The sequence below is a fragment of the Amphiprion ocellaris genome, chromosome 23 (genome assembly GCF_022539595.1).
Source record: "Amphiprion ocellaris isolate individual 3 ecotype Okinawa chromosome 23, ASM2253959v1, whole genome shotgun sequence".
NCBI classification, from domain to species: domain Eukaryota; kingdom Metazoa; phylum Chordata; class Actinopteri; family Pomacentridae; genus Amphiprion; species Amphiprion ocellaris.
The window spans coordinates 7,366,700-7,390,045 of NC_072788.1; the positions used below are offsets into that span (position 1 = coordinate 7,366,700).

General features: G+C 40.2%; 1 protein-coding gene across 4 annotated transcripts; it reads right to left on the reverse strand.

Moving 5' to 3' along the window:
- Positions 1–4,679: 4,679 nt before the first annotated feature.
- rcor2 (REST corepressor 2) lies at positions 4,680–22,581 on the reverse strand. 4 transcript variants are annotated; one of them, XM_023270252.3, is made up of 14 exons: positions 22,373–22,580; positions 19,241–19,366; positions 13,706–13,762; positions 12,255–12,335; positions 11,912–11,964; positions 11,618–11,779; positions 11,392–11,516; positions 10,933–10,999; positions 10,517–10,756; positions 10,245–10,322; positions 9,869–9,926; positions 8,105–8,172; positions 7,636–7,797; positions 4,680–6,599 (listed from the first exon to the last, which is right to left on the reverse strand). In XM_023270252.3, the coding sequence occupies exons 2-14, from the start codon at positions 19,362–19,364 to the stop codon at positions 6,240–6,242; spliced, it is 1,635 nt and encodes a 544-aa protein (XP_023126020.2). In that variant the 5' UTR covers positions 19,365–19,366; positions 22,373–22,580; the 3' UTR covers positions 4,680–6,239. The 4 variants fall into 4 exon arrangements, with proteins under 4 accessions (XP_023126020.2, XP_023126019.2, XP_054863898.1 ...); XM_023270251.3 differs by having other exon boundaries at positions 10,517–10,759; XM_055007923.1 differs by lacking the exon at positions 22,373–22,580 and adding an exon at positions 22,104–22,239 and having other exon boundaries at positions 10,517–10,759.
- Between the last annotated feature and the right edge of the window lie 765 nt (positions 22,582–23,346).

Consider the following 23,346-nt stretch of genomic DNA (forward strand, 5'->3'; position numbering starts at 1 on the left):
CTCTTCTTATTATCCCCCTGAGCTACTCGCTCAGATACAAATTCTTCTTTTTTTTGCGCATTTATCATCTATTTTTTGTCGTTTTCGACTTTTTTTTTAACTCAAGTCTTGACTCGACCGTTTTTTCTCAGGAGGTTGGGCTTCAGCCTTTGTGCTGGAGGGTGGAACCCTCAGTTCCAAGACTTTCCAAAGCCTCCACACCTCCCGAGTCCTCAGGACCTGAGCTTTCAGACAGTCTGAGGGCTGAAATTTTCTAAGTCCCACAGTAGTTCTCTGTTAGTTTGAACCTTCAGACAGTCCAAGGACTGATATCTTCTAAGTTCCTGAGTAGTTCTCTGTTAGTTTGAACCTTCAGACAGTCTGAGGGCTGAAATTTTCTAAGTCCCACAGTCGTTCTCTGTGAGTTTGAACCTTCAGACAGTCTGAGGACTGAAATTTTAAAAGTTTCTCAGTAGTTCTCTGTTAGTTTGAACTTTCTGGTTAACAGAAGCCTTAAAACTTGTCACCATGAGTCTTGATTTCACATTTAGACCATCCATCTGAGTTCTTCTCAGACCTTCACCTGTGGATTTTTTAGAAATCCTGAACAAACTTTGATTCTCTTCACTGAACAGTAAAGTTTGTGGAGATCAGAAGGTAACATTAGTTTGATCAATGCCTTCAACTACTAGTAGACTTTATCTGGAAATCAGTTTTCCGAAATGAGTTCTTAGTAAATCTGTCCAAACCAAGAACATAGAAAGAGGAAATGTTTGAAGAAACAACTTGTTTTCATTTCAGACTAGAAAACACTTTGACTTTTATCTGTTTTTGCTCTTTTTGATTGTTTTTATTGTCTCTTCTGTTTAATTTGATCTTCTAAAGTCTAACTGGTGTCTTTTCAAAGGTTTTATCTTTAGTTTGATTCTTCTTAAATGTTTAGTTTTGCTCTTTTCTCACCTTTTATTCTGTTCTAATGTCTGATCTGATTTCGAAATGTTTTGTCTTTTTAATGTTTAATTGTTGTTTTTTCAAATGTTTTATCGGCTTGTTTGAAAAATTTCCTTTTCTTTCCCAATGTTTAATTTTTTGATTAAATCTTTAAGGTTTTTCTTTTTAAATGTTTTACCACCTTTTAATGTTTAATTTTCTTTTTAAATGCTTCATTGTATTTTCTGTTTAATTCCTATTTAAAGTTTTATTGTCTTTAAGATTTAATTTTCTAATTAAACATTTAATTTTTTAAATAAATGTTTTGACTTTTAAAGGTTTAATAATCTAATTAAATGTTTTATATTTTTCTAAATGTGTAATATTCTTGTTTAATTGTTTTTTTTAAATGTTTATCTCAAATATTTCATCTTTAATGTTTAATATTTTTGTTAAAAAATTTTGTTTAATTTCATAATTACATGTTTTGTATCTTTTGTTTAATTATCTAATTAAATATTTTGTCTAATATAATTTAATTGTATTTAATGTTTAATTTTCTTTTGAAAAATTGTATTATATTAAATGTTTTTTTCCTTTGATTTAATTGCTTTTTTACTGTAGTTTATTTCTTTAATCTTTTTTTTCTGTCAAGATTTTAACCCCAACCTTAAAAATGAAACAAACCCTTAAATCACAATGAAAATACTTCTGTTGTCACAATCATGAGTTAGTCAGTTATTCAGTTTATCAATTCAACTTTATTTGTTTAGTACCTTTCACACAGATTACAAAACTAAACAAGCAAAGAGAAAAAACTATGCTAAAAGTATGATTAAAACTCAAAAACAAAAAAAAAAAATTTAACATGATAATAAAATATGTTGTGTCCAGGGGATGGAGGGAGTTTATTGAAGTCTTCTTGGGCTCACATGGGAAATCATTTAAAATATAAACTTGATATTCAGTCTAAGGAAACTGCAGAGTGACAGAAGAACCAACAATATCTCCTGTTTTCTCCTTTAATGAGTCGACTCTTCTTGTGCTTTCAGACCAAAGAACTACAGACTCTTCACAACCTGCTCAAACTCTTGGTACAGGACCTCACCACACGGGTCAAGAAGGTTTCTGTCTCATTTCTACTCTGAAGATCACCTTCTCCTGCTCAAACTGCTGACAAATGTTTCTGCTGCTCTAAAGTCTGGTCTCCAGAACTTCCTAAAAACTCTCAAAGTCTCTTCTGCTGCAGGTTGCTTTGTAGAACCGTTGCAGAAAACCTCACTAAACCACATGGAGGGGCCTCAAGATAGTCGTCCAAATGAAACCATACAAAAACCAAACTAGCACAACCCAAACGCTCAAGTCTCCTGCAGCCTACCAGAGAACCTCTGAGAACAGAGAATCAGGACAGGAACTCTTACCTTCTGGACAACCAACGCTGGTTCACAAACAAGAATACAGATTGTGTCTGACCAAAAACCTCTAAAGACTCACTACAGCCAAGATAAAGACACAACTCAGCTGCACCAAATCCACTAATCACTGCACACATTAGCACCATGTGCTAACTGTGGCTAAAGAACCACATTCACCAAGACAACTATCCAGTACAAAGCCCTAAAACACACCAAGAAACACATTAAAGACGATTTTACTGCTGGAAGCTGCAAGCCAACGCCTAAAAAACAAACTAAAGCAATGGAGCTAAACCCGATTCAGTGGTGAAGAGAAGCAGAGGAAATGTTTGTCTGCAGCTAAATAAAGCAGGAAGACACTGAGCTGCTCAGGTGTTCCTGATAACACCAAGCAGCCACCTGGACAGCCAATAGGAACACAGCTTACTGGAAGTCCAGAGGGCTGGGTTAGTGAAGGAAATTTAGTTTAAAGTTGAAGCATAAAGTTAATAAAGAAAGTTGAAAACCACCTTCTGATCCCTGAAATCTCTGAGTTTTCACACAAAGAACACCTGAACATGTCAAACTGGTTCCATAGTAGAACCATCATTGTAAAAACGTCATAGTATGGTGTGTTGCTCAAAAAACATTAGGACCCGGCTGTCAGGGGACAAACATGTAAGAAACATGAGAACAGAGAGAACCCAACCAGTAGGTCACAGTTTATCATCCCCCAGTCATCTCCTGAAGTCCATATGGTGAGAGACATCAGTATCTGGTTGTTAATTTACCAGAGGATGCTTATAATCATGCTGATGTGGTCTGTACTCTACAGTATTTTAGTGACTCCATAAATGCCTAAGTTGTTTTTAAAAATGCTTTTTAGTTTTTAATAAACATTTAACAGCCTATATGTAATCAATAAATGGTCTTTGCCTGTCTTAAGAAAAATTCACTCAGAACTCTGATATGTTAACAGTACTAAATAAATCAATAAATACATGCATACACACAAAAATAAGTTAATACATTAACTGTGTTAAGATAAGATTTAGATTAAAAAAAAGTTGTTTATGTTTTTGCAGAATCCAGTATTGCTCACTGGTTGGTCATTAAATTTTATTAGTTTGATTTCACTGTTTAAAATGATGCCACTTCTTTTCAGACAGAACCTGTGATAATAAAACAATACAACATTTTTAGGTCCGTGTTAATAAAGTACTTAAAGCTTTAAGTATGGCTAAATGCATTTTTCAAAATTAAATATATCACTCCTTAGGTGGTAGTGGCCCCAAGTTCAGTAAAGTTGGAAAGATATTCACAGATTCAGACTTCCAGCATCAATAACTCATTAGATATAGGTTGTCAAAACATAAACGGTGCCTCTTTCCCATTGTTGCAAGGCAGACAATGTGCTACAAGCCCAGTTTTATCAAAAGTAGCTATTTATATTTATTTAATTATTTAAATAGATAATTTATTTAAAAAAAAAAAAAAAAAAAAAAAAAATATATATATATATATATATATATATATACACACACATACATATATATATATATACATACATATATACATATATATATACATATATATATACACACATATATATATATATATATATATATATATATATATATATAAAAATAGAAAGTAATACTGATGCTGTATTTTTTTGCAACAGTGGGTTTTATAGGGTTAAGGTGTAAAGTGATTATTTTTATGGTGAAAATAAACATCTAAATATGTAACTTTGATACATAGTTTTGAGAGTTTAGGGTCCTGTTCAGTACATATAACCAGCAAAGAAAAAATAAACCAATTCTAGGGATCTTTGTCAAAAATTGATGTTTAAAGTTCATGTGATCGTAACAGGAAGTTTTAAAGCTTTAAAATAGGACATCCTGGTGATAAACGGTCGTATTTCCAGTAGTTTGTCAGACGTACAGTTCAACGGAGTACCTTCTGTGGCCAAAAGGTTGCATTAGTGACACTTTGGGTTCAGATTCAGCATGAAAATGTGACTGAAAGCTTCTTCTAGGTAGAAGAGACTAAAGGTGGAGATAAAGTCCTTTATCTGTGCCAGGTGAGAAATCAGAAATTGAAGTTTGGTGACTTTCAGGTGTGAAAAAGTCTTCTGCAGATGTGTAACAGCTGCAGCACGCTCTGCTGAACCCCTCCCTTCCTTTAAGACACGACCGGCAGCGTTGCAGCTTCCCTTTTTCCAGCATTCGTCCCCTCGTGTCCTGCTCGGGAATGCAGGAGCTGCAGGTGGCAAAACCTGTCAGGACTCAACAGATGGTGTTTTGAAAAGAGCTGACATTTGGGAGCAGAAAGAACAGTTTAGATCTGAAAAACTGATGACAAACGCCAAACTATTTGGTCATTTCTTTATTCAAAAAAAAAACAAACAAACAAAAAAAACATTTCTCAAACACAAACAGTTCAGTTTCCACAATGTAAACAACTTCTCACATACGTTACACACAAGCAGGTTTTTTTTGGAGGAACGAACAAACGAACGTAAGAAAACAAGTCCGAGCAAAGTCACTTTAAAGCCAAACGTAGCGACGGAACGACTCGACTCGGTGCTGCAGAAACGTGGCGTCTGTGAAAAGGCAGTGATAAAGAGGACAGAGATGAGGAGCTAAAGTGTCACAGACAGATACGGTTTCAGTCGTTTGTTGGTGAAGTTGTGAAATCGTCACCTCAGGATGCATTAAGCCCTAAATTACATAGTAAGCTTTTCCTGATGGTTCGTTGGCTAAATTTACCGTTAACTTCTTCCTGATCTCCTTTGACCTCTGGAGAAAGCTTCGGAGTTGTCATAGCTTCTTTGTAAATTCATTTTTTCAAACATCCTGACCCGACCGGAGCTGGTTTGGACGTCCTACAGAGACGCCACCCCAACGATGCCAAACAACTTTTCTTGACTGGAGACGTTGGAACTCTTGTGTGCTTTTAAAGCAATAACAGACTTTGGCAGAACTTTTTTTTTTTGTTTCCAGTGGACACAAACCTGTTGGAGGTCAGAGTAGATCAAACGTGTCGTACAGAGGAGAGGCTACAGTGTTGGATGGTGGGACTTCATGTGTTAAAAGGCTCTTTATCTCCTCAGTGCTCAGTCAGTAATCATCATAATAAAGAATCTAAACTACATACAGTCACTAAGCGCCTACCTAGGGCTCACCTTTAAAAGTCTAGTCAAAAGGAATAAAGGGAAACATCACTCCAGTTAATACTAGTAATACATGGCTGAGAGCAGAGCGAGGCCTCCTGCTCTTCTTTTTCCACTTTTATTTTTGCCCAATTAGGAACCAACAGATTCATCAACAACCGTTAAAAAACCAGAATGTTCGACTCGCAGCTTCTATGGTGAAGATTTAAAGCAAAGGAGGATTTCCAGCGCAGGAGGAGCAGTTTGGCTCAGATGTGGACGACTCTTCCTCTCTTTTCTCTCTGTTTCCTGAAAGTTGTTTGGATGACTCGATGCTCGCTCAGTGGAACCTACTGTATAGATATTTATATATAGATAGAGTGTGTGTGTGTGTGTGTGTGTGTGTGTGTTCAACCGCATTCCGCTGCAATCCAGATGTTCAGCAGTTGCCATGGAGACGAGCAGGTGGGTCATGGCTTTCTTCAACAGCTTGATGATCCAGTGTCTCTTTGTTCAGTGGAGTGTGTGTGTGTGTGTTACGGAGTTGTGTACTGGAGGTAGGTGTGTGTTCGTACAGTAAAGGGGCTTCAGATCGCTGAGGGGGGTCCTCACACTCTTCCTGACATGTTTTTCAGAGCGTCACCTTTGGGACCTGAGCAGTGGATGGTGCGATGGTCCCAGGAATGAAGGCGTGAAGTGATGATGGAGCTTCGTGTCTGTGTGTTTGCATGCTAATGTGTGTGTGTGTGTTTCTATGCCTACTGTCACATGTGTGTGTATCAGTGCGAGGTGGGCTGCTCCACTTTGAGCCCGACCAGTGATGGAGGCATCTGCACTGCAGCGGAGGAGGAGGAGGAGGAGGAGCTGGGTGGAGAACCTCTGAGGCTGGAGCTCCCGGTGGAGGAGGAGGAGGAGGTGATGGCAGGCCGGATGAGTGGAGGCGGTGGGTGGTTGTGGGGCGCTCGGTTGTGCAGCGGGCGGGTCTGGAGGGGAGGCGGCTGGCGGAGGAGGCTCGGAGGGGCGGAGGGGGGAGCCGGGCGCAGCAGCGGGGGAGGCTGGGAGAGGGAGGAGGGGGTCTGGGTGGAGGAGGGGGGAGAGGAGCCGCCGGCAGCGTCTGAGGGACAGTCCTCCATTTTGACCTGAGGGGAGGAGCCAGAAGAAGAAGGTTATATCAAGGTATTGTGTTTATACACAAGACATTTTTGGTAAAATGTAGTCTTCATCACTTTTTACCCACAAGTCCAATCACAGTGGAGGATCACGTTCTACCTGTAGGACGGCTAAACAGCAACAGAGCAGAAGTGAGTACTGCTGCTGTTATCTGAGTATTCTTCATTCTTCCAGGAACATTTCTTTCACCACACAGTTCTAGCAACACATTACTTCATATCACAGCAATCAAAGCTTCTCAGCTGAAACAATGCTGCACCTCCAAAGCCCTCCCAAAGGGGCATTTACAGCCAGCAAAAACACTCGAGTGGTTCTAGTACATCATCCTGCTGCCCCAAATACTCACTAAAGCAACAAATGGAAACAGTTCCCAACAAATCCACTATTTTTCTCATCTTAGATCAACAGTTGCAGCCTGTTTAGTAAAAGAAAAGATTTTATTTCATTCAGAACTTAAGACTTGGGAACTGAGTGAACACACATGCTTTCCATAATGGTGCCAAGATGAAGATCAGACTGATTTTCAGATGTAAATTTTATTTTTTTTATTCTGTTTTTCAGTTCTATAGTGCCTTTATTTAATCAGACCAATATTAAGAATCTAGATTTGACATCTTTTGCTGGATTTTTATCATTTATTTCATCATTTATCAAGAGCACGAGGTATAATTTAGGTCGACAAAAACGTATTTTGCTCTATATCTTGCTTATTTATGCAACAACCAGATGACCGTGAGGTTTTCTGAGTCTGTAACTGCCTTTAATTAATTTAGAGATGTCATATTTTAGAATAATGTCTTGTCTTGTTTACATATTTAAGGGGTAAGATAAATATTTTAGAAAAAAATCTTTCTTTAGATCTGGCTGTAAGCTTGTATTTATTGTCATTTAATACTTTCTTGTGAACCTTCTTATTAGTAAAACTGTATTTTGTACGACAATATCATCAATCAGATGCTATGAATGAGGTGTTTAATATCCTGTGTGTTGTTTTCCTGGCTTCACCTCGTCCTCCTCTGCGCCTCCATCTGTAGCTGCTGCCATCTCCTCGCCGCTCCTCCTGGGGTCTCTCTGGTCTCGGCTGGTGGCCACCTGCTCGGCCGCCCACTCCCTCAGCACCTCGTCCAGGTTGAAGCGGCGCCGGTAGCTCACAAAGAACGAGCTCACCTGATCAGACAGTGAGAGATGGCCAGTTAGAGAGGAAATGAAGGGTGACGGAACGTTGTGCTGCGTTCAAGGACGCAGAGGCTGAACATTAGAGGGAAGAAGACAAATGAAAGGGGGGATAATGGAGATTATAGTCATCCTCTCAGGGAAAACACTAGACGGAGGGATGAGGGAGGAATCAGAGAAGAGATGAAAAGCAGATAGGCGGCAAACAACCCGCTGGATGGAGGGTTAGACTGAGGTCAGGATGACAGATGACAGAGGTGATCTTCACACATTTACAACATCTGAGCGAGAGGAAGCTCACCTGGGCTGGGGTCTTAGTTCCGATCACTTCTGCGATGGCTGTGAAGTCTTTACCATAGCGACGGATGGCTGGAAAAGAAGACCATCATCAATTCATTGGCAACAAAAGAGTCCGTTTTCTTCTTGTCTCTCAGAGAAATGTGACAGAAGAGGAAGGAGGAGACACAGTTATGTATGATGAGCACGACTTCTGATGCACGTTTACGGTTAACCTCCATCTGACATCAGCTGGATGCACCTGCTCTCATCCAGGTCACGCTCGCATCATCGCACACGTTCACGCATTTCTTTCCTGCCGTTTGAGCAGCTGCAGTAAATGGGGGTCATGCTTTGCTCAAAGGCACCACAGACTGCAGCAGCCAGATCTCATCTACCATTTGAGTGTCTGCTGCTGTAAATCCCAACTTTTCTCCCGCTGATTCTTAGACTTCTTTCTCATGCCCTGACGAGTTACTGCTACTGCAAATTAATGAGTTAAACTTTGCCCACAGTGAAAGAATATTTAGACACAGAAAAGTCTAAATTCAACACTAATGACATGAACCCGAGCCATCTGATGTGAAAGTGACTAAAAATCAGCGCAGTCCTGTTTGGCTACAAGAATCAGATTCATTTTACTTGTTAAATCTATTAGCGTCTCTAAGTCACTGCATTTTTAATTACACATTAGAGTCCAGAGTGTGTGAATCAGACCAAATAACCCGTCAGCTTTTAATTAATGCCTTCTTGCTCATTTCAACGACTGACCCTGAGTCACATTTTGTGTGATAACGGGGAGTCAGAACTTCCAAGTTACTGTCATTTAGAACTATGAATTCAGGATGTCACTGAATACAGTGATCTGTATCTATAGCAACAAACACATCAGCCATGAATCCTCCTCCAGTGAAAATCACTGAATGACCCATTAGGAGAAAACAGAGTCTTTCATTGACAAAGTTTGATACAGAATCAAGTTTATTTCACCTGAAACTCCAGTTCAGTTTATCTGCAGGTGGAATGTGAATCCTGGTAGCTTCTCATTCATTTTAGCTGCATCTTATCATGACTAAAACATTTATAAGGAATTTTTTAAAAAATTATATAGATCAAGTTCTAGTCTTTTGTCTGTTTTTTGATCTGAAATTTCCCATATCAGTAAGTCAGTGGCAGGAACTAAACTCATGTTTCAAAAACCTGAAAATTACACAAACCAGTCAGATAATCTGAAATAAAAACTACAGTAGAAATAGTTTATAGTTAATATGAGGGAATGCAAAGTAGAAATTTGGTCTAGAAAGTAACATGATCCGCTAAGTATTTATATCACCTAACTCTTCTTTATAACAAAACCACATTAAATTAAACATAAAATTATATATTTTTCTATTCTGCTTTTTGTTTTCTCTTTACATTGTCATTAACTTCATTCACCTACTTAGAAGTTTGTTTTCAATGCAACGTAAATATTAAAAGAAATGCCCCCATTCAGCCTGAGCATCAATAATGGTGGCAGCATATATTCTGGTTCATTTTCTAACTATTCCCACCCCCAAAAAATCTCTTTTAATAACTATTCAACAGTGACTGCTGGGGAAATAACTCAGGAGTGTGTTCTTACACTGAACTAACACATGCAGTACAGCCAGTCCCTGTGTGTGTAGAACTTGACTGTGAATGTGTCGAAAACACATCTGGCTGTGAATGTGAGGTTAGAAGATGAGAGCTGGCAGCACGAGGCGACTCTGAAGGGGGGGAGGAAGGTGATGCTACAGCCTCTACTCACCCTGCACGGCCAGGAGCTGCTCCTCTGTGGTCCAACGAGAGTTCATCTTCAGGGCAGGCTGTGGAGAGAGAGAGGGAGAGAGGGAGGGAGGGAGATTAAAGTGTGAGGCAGGTAGGTGGTAAGACAGAAAAGGGGAGAGACGGATGGAGATGGCGGCATGAGAGCAATGAGCAGATTAAGACTAATCTCAGTCCCACAAGGGGTGAAATAATATCTGGAGGGAGTTGAGGAAGGGCAGAGTGAATAAATGAAAGAGGAGAAGAATAAACTGGAGAGGGATCAGAGAAGGAGAAAAGTGAATACAGTCAGGAGAGAAAAATCAATGAGGCGACAGACGAGGGAGCAGGCAGAAAGGAGGGAGTGAAGGAGGACTTACGTCAGTAGGTTTTAATGTATCAACACCCTCAGTTAGGCTCTGTTTCAAACTGCTGTTGTTCTGTTTAATAGACTGAACCTGAGAGGAAGAGTGGAAGGAAAAGGGAGACAATGAGGGAGGATTTTGAAGGTGGTACCACTCGTGCCATTCACCAGAAAGGAATTTTAGCTCTTGAAAACAAAGCAGCTTCTTACAGACGACAAACATGCAGTTAAGGCCGATTTAAATCCCGTTGATGTAGTATTTTCAGTGCATTTACACACGAGTCGTACCTGTCTCTTGAGTGAAACCAGCTGCGTGTCCAGCTGACGTATAGTTAGAACGCCAGAATCATGGGAGGCCGACAGAGACATGATGTCCCCCTGCACCAGGTGCATCCCTTTGGGTGGCCTGCGACGGGCTCTGAGCGGGTGGTGTCTGTACTGAGCCCCGATGTTCTCCTTCTTCACCGGTCCAGAGCGACTGGGGGTGGCTTTGTCAGAGGTGGTGCTGCTGGGGTTCTGCTTCACCGCCTGCTTGGATCAGAGGGATACATTTTTACTGGAACGAGAAGGCAGCGTTACATTTATGTATAATAAATGACGTTCGAAATTGAAGGATCGATTCAGCTGGACTGATCTCCCCAGGCAAGTCATGACAAAATGTTTTTATCTGAGCGTGCACACGCACCATGTTTTCTGTGGCTTACCTCTTTCTTGGTGTCAATCTCAAAGTCGCTGTCGCTGCCTGGGTCTCCTTCCTCCACCTCATCATTACTGCAAGAAAAAAAAGCAATTACACAAAACTCCCCCACGCTTAAGCTTTTTCCCTTGTCCTATTATCCAAATTAAAACTGTGATTTCATCAGAAGTTATGTCACAAAATTCTCAAAAATGTCATCTGAAAATGACAAGAAATAATATCAATCTGGCTCATTTATATTCATGAGACTCGTTTCCCAGGATGACATGCTCATCGAGTGTCATTTAACAAAGAAATTTCGTAAATGTCAGATCTCAGATGAGTAGTTTTTGGAACTTGATGGCTCCCTCCTGCTCAGTCCCTCATTCGTCCCTCTGTCCGTTCATCCCAGCCTTCTCCTCGCTCCTCTGTCTATTCACACACAGTTTGTAGTGGGGGATCAGTAAAGTTTCATGGCATTTCAAACCTGTCATCTTTCTCTCTCTTGCTAACCAGCCTCCTGGCCTGTCGATCCATAACGGAGGTCCTGGTCCTGGTCTTCTTCCAGCTGTAGTAATACTTCACCAGACTGGAGATCATCTTGTCTGGAAGCTACACACAAAGAAAAAACAGCACTAGAAGCATTTTAACTGATCTTGCACACATTTCTGTAATAAATATCTTATAATGATGAGTTTTTTCCAGTCTTGTACCATCTGCTGGATGCGGTGGAAGCTCTTGCCGTGGAAGCTGAAGGCCTGTTCGAATAACACTTTATCCTCGACTGTCCACTCGTCTGGGAAGGGGGTGAAGTTTGCCAGGTCGGCCAGTGAGCGCTCCACATCGTGTTTGTGCCATAACAACATGCCAAGAGCCTGGAGGATTGGAAGAGGATGGAGACAGTCAGTGGCAGGTCAGAGACACACTTTATCTCGTGTTTTCTGACGCATTTTGATGAGAAAAACTTCAGTAATCTTTGCTGTATGTGATTATGCAGCCTATCATACCTGCTCCATGTTGTATCCATGTTTCTCTTTAGCCATCAGGATGTACTCGTCCACTGGAAGAAGTGAAAAGAATAAAAAGCAGAAGGGGGTACGGGAGGTGGATAAGAGCAACACAAAATTAAAGAATGGGACACAGAAAGAAGGAAGGGAATATTAAAAAACAGCAGAAATAGATGAGACATGAAAAGGGCAAGAGAGTGAAAGAACACAAGCGCACAGGAAGAGATGGAGAGAACAGAGTTTTAATTGCTACCCCCCAGTCAGCATAGAGCCATTAAACTGAAGGTCAACTTGTTAAGCTTGTACCAATGAATGCAAGGTAAGGTAGATGTGAGGAGCTTACACATTGCATCAGAGAGCTGACTGTTGGGACACCACACCAACATGCTCCTCTGGTCCTTCTCGTTGTAGCGAGTTGGGCTGTCTGAGAATGAAAACAAAACAGGGAACACCTTATTTCAAGCTATACATACACATACTTGAATACCAGTTTCACTCTGTCTACAGTTCTGCAACCTCAACCTTCACTCCAAAGATCACCTCTATCTTCCCATCCACCTAACAAACCTTGTTGCTTCCTTGCTCCCTCCCCGTTTCACATCCTCCTCTGTCTAGAAACCATCTTTTGCTCCCTCTTCATTAGCAAGAAAAATGAGGTGGCATGTCTGTCAGGGGAATCTTTTGGGGATTCAACACTTGTGCACCTGCTGAAACAGATGCTGGCTTTCATGCTTGTCCTCTCCGCTGCTGCAATCTGACTGTTGTCCTCTTTTTTCTGTGGAGGTTATGGCGATTGTTTTCCCAGTGTCAAGCTTTTTTTTCATCTATTACTCATAGAGAATATCGTATCTTTCACTAAGCACACTTTCACTCTTTTTGAACCTGAACATTCTTCATGAAAATGCATAAAAAGTAAGGCTGTCAAAATGAACACGTCAATGCAGATTAATCCATCATCATGATTACTCTGGTTAAAAATTTTAACACAATTGACATATATGCAGCACAGACTGACTGAAAATCCCTGAAACATCAAAGTAGACTTACCATTGTGTGTGTGTGTGTGTGTGTATATATATATACACACACACACACACACACACACTCCCTTCTTTCTTGAGTCTGTTCACTCATGCAAAATGAAACGCAATTACTATCGATTGAAAATTCATGCTATTTAATCGTGATAAATCTAAATTAATCCACAGCATCTGTGATTAATCTCATTAAAACTTTTACTCATTTGACAGGACTAATAAAAAGACTGACAAACTACATTAATTCCAATTCAACGAAGACACAGAGAAAATGTGAAGCTATTTGAGTTCACTGAATCAGATTAAACAAAGATAATAACGGGTTTCAGTATTACAGACTTAACCTTTCACTGCACTAATTATGTCGCATTTTTTCTAATTCGCAACTTTATCTTTACTTTTTATAATTATATCTTTGTAAACCCGTCATCAAAGCAGTGTAAAGGAATGATCATTCTTGCGTTTAACGTCACCCATTTATTAAGATCTGCATGCCTGGACAAAGATGATAGTCCTCCAGCCTCCCCTTCCCTCCTCTTCATCTTCCTGGTTTTCCACTGTAACATTAGTCATTTGACCTTCATTCTTCTACTTATCTGCATTCGCCTCCTCCCTCCATTTCAAGGTCCTCCACATTTCTCCTCACCTCTACGTCTCCTTCTCAGCCCTGATTTCCTCCCTCTCTCTCTATTCATCTGCAATTTTACTGCTCGCTGTCATCTCCCCTTCTCGTGTGCTCTCCTCCCGCCCGGCTTACCTGGTTTGAACTCCGGAATCTGAGCCTGGTAGTCTCCTCCCACTCTGATCATGCTGTCTGTAGGGGAAGACATAAAACAAAGCTGAGTTTGTATTTCTTAGAGAGGTGCAGAAAGTGTGGTAGAGACAGACAAGTGTTACTTTGACAGGGCAGAAAACTTCCTAAGAAGTTGCAGAGCTGGACCGACTGGATCACAAGACACAGGGAGGAAACTAAATGTGATTATATCAGTGTTTTTCTTTGTCACACTGTAAATGATTCTCTTTTTATCTTTCTAATCTAACAGCAATCGGTTTTGGTTAATCCTATCAGCCGCAGTCTCTGTAATAGCAAAACATATAAGAGGGATACATACAAATGAAGTTACAAGAACTGAAGTTAACGTCCTTCCAGCAGACAACCAATGATTTTTAAGAAAAACATCTTTTCCAGACTAAACCAAAGACACATTTACAACACAGCTGACTATGGCTAAATGGTTAACCCTGACCTAAATCCCTAACAAGTTTCTTTTGTAAAACCAAAAACAAAAAGTTCTTAAAAACAGAGTACTGCCATTAAAAAGTGCAATAAAATTTAACGATTAATTTAACCTTGTCAAAGCCGACAGAAAGTCACGTGGCTGCACTTCCAGATGGTCAGTTACTTAAAATCCTTTATCCCAGTGACTTCTAGAGAAAGTTTGAACGACAATCCTGTACAAAACACTGTGCCAAGCAGAATCAATCAACAGAGACGACATTAAAATTAAAAACGAGGTTAAATTATGGTTTAACACTGAAAATTATATATTGTGGGATCAGGGATTTGCTGAGGATACTGGTTAGCACAGTTGGCCAGCATAGCTCATTAAAGTGACTTTTATTCCCACGCATCGTAACCTGATTGTGACTGATTGGGCATTACGTGTCTACTTTTTCAGAGTTGTTAAAACTCAAACGGAGGGGAAAAAAATGCAGAAAAAGGATAACAACATGTTGTGAAAATCTGCCTTTGATATGCGCAGCGCTGATTAATTACTGCTAAAAAAACCATATGATTAATTTACCAATCACCCGCTGAACTTAATCGGGTAGATCTGTGTTTATCTAATATCACTATTACTCAAGTACCATTTGAACAATAATTGGAATTATGTGACATTTGCTGTGTTGCTTTTGATATCTAATTAATTGTTTAACATGTACACGTTTTTAAACATAGAGTTGAACTTTTTACTAGGCAACAAATAATGTCCAGAAATTCCATATACTGTTTATTTATATATATATATATATATATATATATATATATATATATATATATATATATATATATATATATATATATATATATATATATATATATATATATATATAAAAAAACCCAGACAGGGGGAGCTAAAGAGAGAGGGAAGAGTAACAGCGGATGGCATCCATTAAGTAATTAGTGCTGTGATAAACCTAGAAAGACGCAGAAGAGACAGGCAGAGGGTGGAAATTGAGGAGGGAAGCGAGACTATGTGAGAAGCAGGGAAGCTGACCAGAGGGAGGAAGAGACAGATTACAGTTTCCTCAGGGACAGAGGACAGGAAGGGAGGAGAAGGGACAATAGAAACACGAGTATGGTGCATTCAGAAACGATTCAGACCCCTATGTCGCAGCCTTATGCTACATTCATTTCCCCCTCATCAATCTGAACTCAGTGCCCATCATGACAAAGCAAAAACTGAAAGTTAGAGATTTTTGCACATTTATTAAAGAGTAAAAACTCTAATATCAATATCAGTATAAATATTTGTACCCAGTACTTAGTTGAAGCAAATTTTGGCAGCAACTACAGCAGGGGTGTCAAACTTATCTTTTTACAAAACATCATGAACAACCTGAAATTTCTCAAGAAAAATAAATTCAATTTCAGCAACATGATGCCTCAGTTTATCATTTACACATTGCAACTTACAGATCACAGAGTTTCTACCAAGGAACAAAACATTTAGTCACAGGTATCTGGAACTGAACGATACAGTATTTTACTTTCTGATCAAAACGACAAAAGTTAGACCAAAAAAACACCAACAAAAACAAGACAAAATATTACAAAAATCAGATGCAAAGGGACAAAAAATTGGACATAATACACAAAACAAAAGAAAAAAGAAACAAAAAATTAGACAAGAAAGTTACAAAGTGGCAAAAAACGAAACGAAACGAAAACGAGCCAAAAAAATGTACACAAATGACACAAACAAGGCCAAAAATGACAAAAGCGAGAAACAAAAAAGTAGACAAACAACACAATTGAGACAAAAAAACACAAAACAACAAAAACGATACAAAACATCAAATAAAGCAAAACACAAAATGACCAAAAAAGAAAAAACACAAGTGAGACAAAAAGGAAACACAAAACAACAAACAAAACGACAAAAACATGAGACAAAATACTACAAAAATGAGACACAAAATGACAAAAAAAAAAAACAATGAGCAATTTAGTACTTTACTTTATGATGAAAACAACTTGTCATGGCCTAGAAATTAGTTTAAATTTATAGTTTTACACATTTACAATTTGCAGTTAATGTCTTCTCTGTAATTTTAACACTTTGCAAAGTCGTCCAGCGGACCAGATTGGACCCTCTGGAGGGCCGGTTTTAGCCCGCGGGCCGCATGTTTGACACCCCTGAACTCCAGCATTGAGTCTTCTTAGGTATGTAGTGTCTCCCATAATAAGGAGTCGTCGCGACAGAGATGACAAAATAATCAATTAACTTATTTATTTGTGACTTGCACATGTTTCTGTATGTCTGCTCTCACAGCCCTGAAGACCTAAATGCATGAAGCACAGCTGTCCAGTGGGAAATGTCTCACTAGCTTACACATGATGTGTCAAGATTTGGGCAAACACCCAAAACATATCACCCATATGTAGAAAAATCACACAGCACAAATACTAAAACATTTAAAAAGCCTGGAGTCTGTGCCTCCAACCGAAGCATTCTCTCACATTTTCTCCATGCTCTCCCTGTTACAATACTATGCAACATTAATATCTCTGCAAGGGAATCTGTCATTTGTCATTGAGACAGACGACTTTCACACATGAAATTACCTACAATCTTTGTATCAAGATGAATCTTCCAAATGTTGTTTATCTCACAGATGCATACTCCTATAACTTAACTGTGTCTGCTGTAGATATACTTTGCAATATACACTGGAAGTTGTAGGACTGTTTTCCCTTCGCTGTATAATAATGAGTCTGTGTTCAGACATGCTCGCTTTATTGTTGGCATCTACCCAGTGTTTGTTGTTATCAGTGTTGTGCTGTTATTGTCTGGTTAGTGCAAAGTTTCTCCGCTATTCTCACAGGTGTCTGAATTGACCTGGATATGAAGCCTGCGTAGCGCAAAATAATTTAACATTAGTTTCGAAACAGATAAGACGGAGACTTCTCCACTCCTCTACGCATTAAAAAAACAAAAGAAAAAAGCTTCAAAATTTAACAGTGACGGCCGTATTTCAGTCATTCTTCTCTGCAGATCCTCGATATGGGGCTGCTGGTAGACGACCATTTTCAGGTTTCCCCAGAGATGCTTGATTTTTGTCAAAGTCAGGGCTTTGGTTGGGTCACTCAAAGACGTTCATAGTTGTCATGGAGCCACTCCAGTGTTGTCTTGGATCACTGTCCTGCTGCAAGGTGGACCTTTGGCCTGAGTGCCTTGGAGCAGGTTTTCATTAAGGATATCTCTGCACTTTGCTCTGTTCAGTTTTCCCTCAACCCCGACCATTCTTCGTGTCCCTGCAGCTGAAAACACCCAACAGTATGATGCTGCCACCACCACTCAGATGGTATTGGGGAAGTGATGAACGGTGCTTGGTTTCCTCCAGATGTCATAATTAGAAATGAGGCCAAACAGCTCAATCCTGATTTGATCAGAGGCTTCCATTTGTCTTTAACGCAGGAGAAACCTTCATCTGGCCACTCTGCCATGAAGCCCAGATCAGTGGAGCACTGCAGCAATGGTTGTCCTTGCGGAGATTCCTCCCATCTTCACACAAGTTCTCTGGAGCTCAGCCAGAGTGACCAACAGGTTCTTGGTCACATCTGTCACCAAGGCCATTCTTTCCTGATTGCTCAGTAATTCCTGGGCGGCCAGTTCCAGGACTTACAGAGGCCACTGTACTCGATGCAATAGTTTTTTAAAGATCTATTTATCTAAAGGCCTCTACAAACTGTGCAATTTTCAGCAGTTCCAGACGAAAGATAACAATCGTGAGAGAATCGTGGCGATATCTTTGGTCTTGGCTCTAAATCGGTGGTCCTATGTTGCACTGTGAGACTGCTGCTGTGACCTACGACAACTAACTAACCAACAGAAATGCAGTATGAAATGACGTACTCATCAGGGCGACACTGCCGCTAAACCCAAATAGATGATTTGCGGCAACAATGGCAAAACACATCAAAACAAGTATGTGGGATTTAAACAAAGAAGACAGTCTAGTAGAGTTGTGGCAGCAGAAGCCTTTTTGACATGTCCTCCAGCTCGTACCACAACTGGACAAAAAAGGACAAAGCATAGAAGGATGTAGCGGCGGAATTGCAGCTCCCATGTTAGTAACTGAACATTAGCGGCTAGCTAACACACACACACACACACACACACCGCTGTAAATAGTAGCCACAGCACTAAGTTTATATAATTAAATAAATAATAATTAAATCCATTCATGTTTCGCTAGTTTCCCTGTGATTGTAGGACCTCCGTTTATGCTTTGGTTGTTTATTATTCATGGATAGACGGTGCACGCCCATTGCACATTCACATCGACTCCCGTACATTGTAGGGTGTGATTCAGCTGCGTTTTCGTCATGCAATCTGCACACAGCAAACTTCACGTCATGCCCTAAGATTATTAGATTCATGTTGTACAGTGTAGCAAGCTGTGAACTTATAAGATTGTTAAAATCGAACAGCGTGTAGAGGCCTTTAGATGTATTTCAGATTTATGCCTCAACTAACACAACACTGTTTCTGAGCTCTGCAGGCAGTTCCTTTGACCTCATGGCATGGTTTTCACTCTGGTATCTAATCAATAAGCAACATGTAGAAACACTAGAAACATTATTTTTAACATTTTTAACAAATTTGCAAAAACTTGTGCAGATTGATGAGGAGAAAAAATAACTTAAATAATAAGAGCATGAAGCTGAAAGAGACAACAGAGGAGAAGAGATGTATGTGGGCTGAGGATAACAAGGATGAAGAGTGTGGGAAGGGGCTTGAGCCAAGAAGGAGGGGATGACAGAGGAGAGCAGTGTACAGGGACCAGAGTAGCACTGCAGTGATGCAATGAATACACCCAGTAACAGCTCGTACGATGCTTCTGTACCATTAAAATGTCTGTGTGTGGCTAATGTGCAAACTCTTTGCAATGCTTCATGTTAGATCATCAGAACATTAGCAGCTATGATGATGTTAAAGGAGAGAAGTTAACTAAGCAGTTAGTTTAATATACTTCATTTTAAATTGTGTAAGTGTGTCTCTACCGTGAGCGTGCTCTTCGTCGCTGCTCTCCTCCTCGGAGTGTGGTTGGCTGTTGCCATTGGTTACGGTTTTGGCTCTGCTCCTGGACAGGACCCCGGCCCCCGAGCGCTCCATCACTGAGGGCATGACTGCAACAAACACACACACACATGCCCTAAATATAAAATTTCACGACTTGAACTCCACCATTCATCAACATCGCTGGCTTAAGTGTGACTAAATCTCCAATTAAACTGTGAGTTAGTTCTTCTTTCATTAGTGCGTTGTTTTCACTTGAAACCCTATAAAACCCGATTCACTCTTGTAAAGTAGAGTGGTACCTTATGCTGCTGGCTTGGAAGCAATCCCATTATTTCCCTTGAGCTGTGTTTATTTTTTCCAAACGCCAGTTTTCTGTACAAGAACTCATTCACAGTTAACAGTTATCTCCATGTAACCCTCATTATCACACCACATGTCCCGGCACCATCATAAAAACGGAGTATCTCTAACCGAAATGACCTGTCAACAGTTCAGTTGAGGGTATGAAATTGCCCTGACATGGCCTCTATTTAATTGTGTAAAACATGTCTTTGACTAATTGCTAGTTTTTTGGGTTAAGCTTAAATTCACCTTCCTCTTCTGCCAAGTACCGACCTTAAATCTGGCACCTCTTCATCTTGTTCATCACGAGACGCAAACTGATTAACTCAAGTCTTGCTTTGTTCCTCCAGCTGATTAACCCTCCTGTTGTCTTCATTTATGAGCACCAAAAAATATTGTTTCCTTGTCTGAAAAAAATCCAAAAATTCAGCAAAAAAATTCTACAAATTTCTGAAAATTTGCAAAACCTTCAGGAAGAAAATTCAATAATTCCTTAAAAGTTTCCCTTAAAATTTTTATATAAAAAAATCCCCCAAATTTGGCAAGAAAATTCTTGTAAATATTTTTTAAAAACATGAGTAAAAATCTTGCAAAAAATCCTAAAAATATCTAAAGTGATTCCATATATATCAGTAAAACATCTAATATTTTCTTTAAGAACATTCACATAAAAATCATTCAGATGAAAATCAACCAAAATCCAGTGAAATTCGCTGGATTTTGGTTGATTTTTTTGTGAATGTTCTTAAGAAACATTTTTAACATTTCTTTTTTTCCACCAAAAAATGTTCAAAGATTTCCCAAAAATGTTGAAAATGTGGACATCAGAAGTTTCACTGTGAAAATATCTTTCCCCCCACATTTTCAAGCTTTAAAACGTGTCAATTTTGACCCGCAGGACAACACGAGGGTTAAAAACAAGCCTGTCTCACAAACTGAGAGTTCTGTTTAAGAAAACCAGAGCTAAAGTGTAGTCAATAAGTCAATGCTGATAAATCTGTACACCTTGCTGCAATATTTTTTATGTTACTGAGCTAACAGGAGGACAATTTGTTGTGCCTGGAAATTCAATATAAGCAAAAACAGAAATGATTCAACAATTGGTCGCATTTTTTTAAAAACTTTTTGTTACATTTTATCAACTAATTAATTGATCTCTCGATCAGTCTGCAATCCTAATATGTTTGCGAATGACGGAAAACACCATAAACCCTCAAATCTAAAGAGATCCAGCACATTCACAGCCGAGAAAAGACATAAAACCCTACAAACATGCATCTACACAGAACGAAAACAAACGAGGGCAGCATCTGGGGGGGGGAAACGTGCCATGGATCACATGAGAGCTCTCGTTTGAAGTGTCATCCACAGTCAGAGCTATATTATTAAGTAACCAAGCCTCGTTTTCTTTTCTTTTTTTTTGTGTGTGTGTCTCTCTGAGTATCACCGGGCCAGTGGCACAAAGACTAGACGGTCAACTCAGGACATGGCACCAAGGAACCCATCACAACTCCTTCCTTTTACGCACAAACACGCATTAATACACCCTAAACATCCTAAACGCCTGCTCTCTCTGTCTTTTCCATCCCACCAGCAAACTTAATCGCCGGTGTCCTAACTTGAACCGCACACAGAACAAAGCAGGGACGCGAAAGTTAACGTGAAGACGGGTTGCTTTCACCCCACAGCCCTTGTGTTAAACGTGACCACTTGCGCTCCTATGGGGCTCCAAATCCACACATTCCGAGACCTTAAATCACACCTAGAAAACTCCCGACGAGACAATACAAGTGTCTGCGGCTCTCTGGAGGTCTTTGTCTATCGCTGCTCCCGATGCAACCAGCCCCCCCTCCACCACCTCCAAAAGAAATTAAAGCATCCGCACCCTTTAACTTCACCAACCAACTCTTATCTCAAGTTAGTTCGAACATATATCGATTTATTGATGGGAATCGGTGGAGTTGGGGCTAGGAAGGAGGACGGGGGGTGGTGGTGTAAATCCCGCCCCCCACTTCACTTTCATGGAGTTTCAGCAGCCAGACTAATCAGAGCAAAAAATGATCTTCAATACACAACCACCAACACTAGTCTAAATGGAGCTTTAGGAGTTGCTCAATGCAGCCTTTCTTTTCTCACAATGCTCTTGCCAGCATAAGGGAAGCTTTTACAACTTTTTCACTATCAATAGTGAGACAATAGCATCAATAGTGACTAATAATGTCCTCACGGATCTTTAAAGTGGCACATTTCTCACTAAAGGTAGTCATTTTTTAAGCAATCCGTTTCATCTTTGGTTTCTGTGATTTAGTTTCTATTCAAACATCATCACACAATAAACACACTTTTTCATCTGAGTCACGTTTAGGAGGTAGAATCAATATAATAGCAGCTCATCAATGCCAGACTTTGAAGTCCTTTTGTTTTCCCCACGGTTACGTTGGTGTTACTACAGCTACTGTCCTCCGCTGGCATGGAGCAAAAAAAAAAAAAAAAAAAAAAAACTCTTTGGCTCACAATAACTCAACTTGCCGGTCTGTTCCGGGATGTTAAGCTACCGACGGCAGCAACGTGGTGGGTTGAAGTAATTACCGAAGGTTGAACAATAAAAAAATAGTCGACATTTCCCCCCTCTTTGCTCCTCTCACCAAAGTGCAATTTAAGTCCAGCGGCTCGCCGGGATGCTAACGCTAGCCGGCTAGCTTGTGGCTAGTACCCTCGCGTTACATTAGTAACGGCAATAGTTGGAAGTGGAGATAACAGTCGCGCCGTACCTGGGTTTTCGTCTCACTCCGCTTTCCCCCGGCACTCAAAAACTTCTCCCCGGCCTCCCGTCCGCGGTTTCCCGATCCTCCCCGGAGTTGCAGCAGGTAATGAGTGCACCTAAAACGAGCTTAATTGATGAGCACGGCCAGTACAATGAAGTGAACTGCATGGATAGATGGAAGCAGCCGGGAGAGACGGACAACACCCGCACCGGAGTGAGGTGGACATCCGCCGCGATGCCTCTCCCAAGCAGCCGTTTGGATTGACAAAAAGTAGTCCTGCGAAACTTTAGATTAAAAAATAAATCTATCGAGCATTTAATTTAACACACGCGAGCATTTTATTGACAGCGTGTTGTATTAAAAATATTTAGTTGTAAAATTTAATCTTTTTTTCTACTTGCTGATTCACATTGTTATCACTACACAGTTAATGTAGTTTGAATAGAACTACAAACAAGATGGGGGTTTCAATTTAATCAAAACAGCATCTTTCGTAAAGTGTTAATCTGCTTTCTATCAAAATCCCATAAATTAGGGACTACTTGCCAGTGTGCCGGCGGATTGATTCGTCAGCTGTGCATCCCTGTGCTGAGGCAGGCTGTCCAGACTTGTACTAATGTATGCCTGGTGGAGGAGAGGGCAGCAGAGCGGGGCGACAACTGAGCCGAGTGTGAGACTTTGTGCGAGAATGAGTCAGATAAATAGCCTCAGTGTGCTCTGTTTGTTATACTCTTTATTTTTGGCGTTATTTAAAACACTTCAAAGAGTTGCAGCCTGTGTGTGCGTGTGTGTGCGTGTGTGTGTGTGTGTGTGTGTGTGTGTGCGCGCACAGGTGGATGAGCAGAATAAGGAAGGCAGGATGTTTTTTTTCTTTCCTCTCACCTGATGCTGCCAATAAACACAATAAGACGGGGAGAGAGGAGCTGCTGACATGTAGCAGCCTGTTACAAACTCCTCCAGCTTTTTTTCTTTCATCTCTG

What these genes read in the sequence shown, in the direction of transcription:
- rcor2 (XM_023270251.3), bottom strand. Translation starts at nt 19,364, where the DNA reads ATGCCCTCAGTGATGGAGCGCTCGGGGGCCGGGGTCCTGTCCAGGAGC. An exon ending in TCAGCTCTCTGATGCAATGT is followed by an intron (nt 11,965 to 12,254) that starts GTAAGCTCCTCA and finishes CACTTCTTCCAG; the next exon opens with TGGACGAGTACATCCTGATG. An exon ending in GAGGCGCAGAGGAGGACGAG is followed by an intron (nt 6,600 to 7,635) that starts GTGAAGCCAGGA and finishes TCCTCCCCTCAG; the next exon opens with GTCAAAATGGAGGACTGTCC.